The 6,217-nt window shown below is 32.3% G+C and overlaps 1 protein-coding gene across 1 annotated transcript; it reads right to left on the bottom strand.

The window, feature by feature from the left end:
• Positions 1–2,807: 2,807 nt before the first annotated feature.
• Positions 2,808–6,092, bottom strand: LOC107042919. The gene is made up of 3 exons (XM_015264171.1): positions 5,858–6,092; positions 4,737–5,120; positions 2,808–4,004 (listed from the first exon to the last, which is right to left on the bottom strand). Exons 1-3 carry the CDS (start codon positions 6,090–6,092, stop codon positions 3,805–3,807), a joined length of 819 nt encoding a protein of 272 aa, XP_015119657.1. The 3' UTR covers positions 2,808–3,804.
• Positions 6,093–6,217: the final 125 nt, after the last annotated feature.

Here is a 6,217-nt window from a genome sequence, read left to right as displayed (position 1 = left end):
GGTTTTAACAATTGAAATCGCTTCTTATATATAGGGCCTTATGGCATTTTTCTGTTTTAGACGAAACTGCGTTACCATTCCAGCTGATAATATAGTTTCATGCTAAACAGAAAAATCTCCATAAGAGCTCATGTATAAGAACCAACTTTAATCGTTAATAACTTGAAAAAGGAATCTGAAAAAATTCTGGAAAAATTCATAGATAATTGAATTCTCATTATAAACATTCTGTATGAATTTCAGCTTAATGTCATTATTTACCTTTTTCGCACGAAACACGGTCACTTTGCCCCGCTTTCCTCTGTATAATAAGATTTATTTTTAAAAATTGACTCATCCTTTTCTCCTCGATTTTCACAAATAATTGACTTCATAATCTATTCTTCATAATCTATTTTTTCAGCACATCGGTGAAATGGGATCAGGAAATAAGGGAAAGTTCAATGAAAACACCCCGGTAATTTTTTAAATATTTTCCTTTACTCCTAAACTCTCGAAAAAAAATTTCTCATCCTCACATCAGTAATCCTGCCATTCTGTAGGATTTTATTCGCGTGAATACATAAAAATAATGGATATTTACAAATGTAGAATAGCGTTAGGCACTCAATGAAAATAAACAAACAAAGAAATGCAAAATTAGGGAAATCGTTCGACATCTTCATTTAATTCAATTGATGATGTGATTTAGAACGTCAATTTTGTTTCTAAATTCACAAAAATAATTTGAAAAATTCAATGTACTATCTCGGCCCGAGGTGAACGTTGCAGCAGTGACAAAAAATATTTTTTTACTCGTGGAAGATGTGTAACGCTCGCCTGAGGTGAGTGCTCCCCCTCTCAAGGGTCAAAGAACACTTTTCCCACGACTGTCGCACCCTACGTTCCATCACGTGTGGAAAATGTGATTTCGCCCACATTTTCACTTTGCGCACTAGTGGTGAAAATAAATTTTATTAATTATATCAATTGGTGAAACAAACATGGTAATGAATTAAATTCAGAATTGTATGAGATTTTCTTCTCATATCTTTTGTCCTTTTTCCTCGTCGCAATCCTTTTTCCAATGACAATGCTATTGTGGAATGTTCAAGGTCATGCGCACATAATTACGTTTCCGTTTGCTTCTCGCTCCGTTCCCTTGATTTCGCAATAAGTTTCGATTGTGCCTTCCGTGAATTTGTTTTTCTTGTTCATTTTGTACAATAAAAATTATAAGTATCTTCACCATAGTTTCAACTCTTCATTCACATTCGAATGGAGAAATTGAACTGTTAATAATGAATTTTTCAATTCACAATTGATGTTCTCAATTAAAATCGAAGAAAAGATTCGAAAATTTGAACATTAAATATCCAGAGGAATCATTAATTCTCATAATTTTGTTCTCCAGTCACTCTGGATGTCTAACGTGACAATTTTCTTATGAATTCTTCGAATTTCATCTAAAATTGGCGAAAAAATCAACAGAATAAAAATGAAATTTTCTATTTTGATTTTTCTTTAAACTAGTATTTTTCAATCAATTCTCGTACACTTGACTGGCCCTTGTACTCAATATCTCACTCGAGCATTTGATTTATCTTCCTGATTATGAAAGGAAGGACACTGTGTCCCACGTGACAATCGATTTACCCTCAATTCAAAATGTGAATTCAAGGCTCAATAGTTTTCAACTTAAAATTGTTTCTCACAATTTTATTCCTTCTTCATTACTGACTGACGTGCAAATTCAGTGATTCACGAGGTATAAAAATTATGTTTGAATCGTCTTCACACGTCCTGCAATATATCTTACGTCATTGACTACTGACGACGTACAAAATGACCAAGTCCCATATTTTAAATAACTCCATCTTCTATTTTTGTTCGATTCCTTCGAACTCAATGTTTCTGTATAATATATATTTGTATTGATATTATCTTACTAATTGGTAGACTTAGGAATCCCCTGGTACAACTCGTACTGAATTAATAGTTATGAATTATCAGTTTTTCATGGTTGAGATGTCGAAAAAAAAACAAATATATCGGTTGTTGGGTGGAATGAAGGGAAATGTTTCGAGGACAATTCCATTTCAATATTGACAAACTTTTTTTAATTTTCTCACTAATTCACTGGCAGAAAAAGAAGTCAGAATTAGAAGAATGGAATTTGATTTTCTATGAAGGGGAGATCGCACTAAAATTTTAAAATCGCAAGGGCCGATTTATCGCTGCTGAGGGGTTTACCATTTTAGTTTTAATGTAAAAAATAAGAAATAATTAGATTTCGATTTTTTGCAGGATTTTTCTCACTGTATTCTGAATATATGATTCGAAAAATCTGAAAAAATGCTACTTGCTTTATAATGATTTATGATGGAATTGAATATTAATATTTTTCAAATTTTTCATCTCAGCGAATTTTGAGAAAAAGTTCTCAAAACTCAAAAAGTATAAATTAAAAAAAAATGTCATTTAGTTTTGTTTATGTACGTAATATGTATATGTGAATCAATATTTAAGGATATCCAGGTGTTTTTAAGTGTTTGGTATAGATCACACTGTAGATTCAACCATTTTGAATCATCAAATTTGTCAATTACATTATATTTTGCACAGAGTCATTTTTTTAAACATTCTTTGTTTGTAAATAAATAATTGAAATTATTTAAACTTTCGGAAACCATTTTCTTTTACATGAAATAAATTTCTGATAAAACTCAGAATGTGAATAAATTTGTTACGAGTCCAAACAAATGATTTTTATGGCAGAAAATTGATTGTTTATAAATTATTTATAAAAAATGCTCATAATTTTCAAAAACTATAATTTTGAAATTATTTTATCAATCGCCCAACAAAAGTAAACTTTCATTTTTTTCAGATTTCTAAAATGTTTTCTACCTGTTCAATCTCGAGATTTAAATTCAAATCTGCAAAGTCTAAATAATAAAATCATCGTAAAACAAATAAAAGTTTAAACAATAAAATCATTGTAAATCATTGTCAATTAGGGCTCAAATAAAAGTTGTGGGCTTCGCCTACAAAAGTAGAAAAATCTTTCACAAAAATAAAAAAAACATTTTTACAAAAATAGCCAAAGTACTCAGATATCCCTAAGTCAACCGGTTAAGAATTCCACCACGTGAAGATTTTATTCCTCTAACGCCTCATTATGATCAAGGAAAAAATAAAAACTCAAATGAATTCTATTTTTCCACATTAAAACCGAAAAAACAAACTCATCAGCACAATAGACGAAGGCACCTGCGGCGGATTCATTATCTCCTCATTCCACTCAACTCCAAAAATAGTATTCCAACATGTGCTTGGGCAATGACAGGTCTTTCTCCCATTCTTTCCCCACATTCTTATCGTACAAATTACAATTATTAATAGTAGACTTTGGGTGCAAGAGCCGTTGCGTCTATTCGAACACAAAAAAAAATTATCACTAGTAATTGTTGTGACGAAAACACGATTATTGTTTGATTTCCATTGACATTTGTACAATTTATACATTTGATCGTGATATTGATATGGTCCTATGTTCTCTCGAATTTTTACATTTTTCTACAGCTCTGTTACCAGCAGATCTCCATTTTCCATCGGAAAAAAAACATTGAATGAAAAAACAAGTTCCATAGAAAATCAGTGGAAAAAATTTCGTTCACATATCGGTGAAACGTCTTAAATTGTTTCCTGAGGTCACTAGGTGTACTCTGACTTATTGTGGAAATTATTTCGGTGCATTCTCGGCCCTTACCCCCTCGATAATATCACAGATGAATGAGTTTCCGTGTTGTGCGTTATGCATCGCTATCTAAGATTCCTAACAAGTGCATTAATCCTCTCGATTTTGTCGCTCAGCAATCTTCTCTCGTTGTCGAGTGCCTGTCTCGTTGCCAGCAATTCGTATCTCACTCTCTCCAGTTGAATAGCCTCCGAGCGCAGGGAATTCGATTGGGATATCAACTTCGACATTTGATTGGCCAGTATTTTTCTCTCTAATGATTTTCCTGTGAAGTCGAATTATACGCTTAATGTGGCACCAATAATCGTCTGCGTGTGGATAATTTTAATGTATTTTTATTATTATTATGTGGATTCATGGAAAATTTAATGTAATGTGACTGAAACCACAGAAATCGAAAATGAATTCACCACGTTAATTGAAATTGAATTGATTGGGAGTGAAATTCATGGAGATGAATTCATAAAACATTGCCGACATTTACCCCTCAATTATTAAATAATTATAGTCAAATTGATCGTAATAAATTTGTGAAATTGGTTCATGATAAACTAATGTACAAAAATTCAGTTAATAGAATAAAACGAAATAAATAAATTAAATTTGCAAAGAGTTGTGGTTTTACCCACATTCCCTTTTATAATTAAATTATTGAAATTGTTCAAACATTAAAACATCTTATGTTTTTTTGCATCAAGTCGATTTCATTTGTAGGGAAAAAGCATTATTCTCTTTAAAAATTGTAATTTTCCAATTATTTTATGAAAGACTTTCTTTGGATTTGTTCAATTATGTCTCATTGTTCAAAACAGAGAATCAAATTCAGACATTCATAATTAACTATTAATGTTGAAAAGGGTTTTAACAAAAAAAAATCAAAAGGTTTTCCAAAAAAGGTAAAATGGAAATTTGGAAACACATCATTCGTTCTGCGTGACAGTAGTGCAATATTTTTCTTGCAATCAAATAATTTCCATAATCATAAATAAAATATTACCTTTAGAATATTCGTTGTAAGCAATCATAATATCCTCAATACCTCTCCACGTAAAGTTGTTCCTCATTTCCTCGTGCTCATCACAATTCTCGTGAATTTCAATGAGTTTACACGGTTGTTTAATTCCATTCTCCCCTCGCACGGGTAATATCGGATGACACGTGGAATGAATATCTGGTACAAGGGGGGGTAGTGGGGGTGGTCTCTCTGGCACTGACTTGACTTTGATGCGATCCAGGAGACGCATTTTTTGGAAGGGCTTGGGAGATGCTGGCGGCGTCTTTGAATATACTTTTGCTAGTCGTTCGCAGTACGCTGTCACTGAGTTTGTCGTCTTACGTTTTTTTCTGTCTTTGAGGACGTATTGCCAGGTTTCTTCCGCTTCTGAAATTCGAAATATTAGAAACATTAGAAGGGTATTTTGTGCGTTTGAACATTTAAGGATATCCAAATAAGGTAAATGATCCTACACTGATTGTAAGAGAAAAACGACAAAGTTCTCAAACAAGTCTTACATGCGCCAAGAAAATAGTTTTTTGAAAATTATCAAAAAAGGATTTTTTTGTGCCAAACATGCAGAGAGTGCACCGGAATGAAAAATTTCTGTCGCAAAAATAGATTTAATAGATTTAGTAGCCAAATATTTCGTTGTTGTCGAAAGCAGAACAATTACTTATGTTTGAGACTTTCAAATTCGAACAGAACAAATTCTTTTTTGGCAATTTTCAACTACCGATTTTGGTGGCCCAAACAAGACATCCAAATAAGACAAACAAGACATTTTTATTTTGTTTGACAACGGATTTGGTTTTTCTCTCAGTGTGCGTTCGTGTAGCTAAACTGAGCACATCATTAGTCCAATATTTCTATTAAAATGTGTATAAAGATGCGATGTTTTGAAGGAGATATGAGAAGGTAAAACCTTCAGAATTTGAATTTACTTATATTAATCACGATAATTGCTATTTTTTAATAAATATGTCCCGTTTAAACATGGATATCCTTAATAGAATTCTGATAGAATTCTTCAGTTGAGATATCTTTTTCCGTGGAGAATGATTCTTCCGTTTGTCATCAACATCAAATACAAAATTATGAATAAATTATAAACGAAAAATTACCATCTCTTCTGTTCGGTGGCATGAGGTCTAAACCGATGGTCTTCAAAAATCCAACTTTCGGCATGAAGTCGGAGGAATTGAGCAATACATCTGGATGATCCTTCGGTATTGGGAGAACTGACTCAATTATCGGTTCCGAAGTGTCCAGGGGCACCTCTGGAGGTTCGGGATTCAATCGATATCTCTTCTCCAATTTACATAATTCAATTTCTGCGAAAATGATATAATTATTCATTGCATTGATTTTTTAATATTTCAAACAATAAACGCTCACTATTTTTAGAATTCCCGAGAGAATATGGAGACATTGATTACTTATTCTCTTCTATGTCCACTAGTAACGAAAAAATTGGGGAATTC

Source organism: Diachasma alloeum, unplaced genomic scaffold (assembly GCF_001412515.2).
Source record: "Diachasma alloeum isolate Michigan unplaced genomic scaffold, Dall2.0 Dall_scaffold_00539, whole genome shotgun sequence".
Classification (NCBI taxonomy): domain Eukaryota; kingdom Metazoa; phylum Arthropoda; class Insecta; order Hymenoptera; family Braconidae; genus Diachasma; species Diachasma alloeum.
The sequence above is the reverse complement of the archived record's forward strand: the minus strand, read 5'-3'. Positions and strand labels throughout refer to the sequence as shown.

Bases quoted from the DNA above. Each gene is read 5' to 3' on its own strand.
- LOC107042919 (XM_015264171.1), bottom strand. From the start codon at position 6,092: ATGAATAATTATATCATTTTCGCAGAAATTGAATTATGTAAATTGGAG. The intron at 5,121-5,857 runs GTAATTTTTCGT...TTCGAATTTCAG, and splicing joins GCCACCGAACAGAAGAGATG to AAGCGGAAGAAACCTGGCAA. The intron at 4,005-4,736 runs GTAATATTTTAT...TCGACTTCACAG, and splicing joins TTACAACGAATATTCTAAAG to GAAAATCATTAGAGAGAAAA.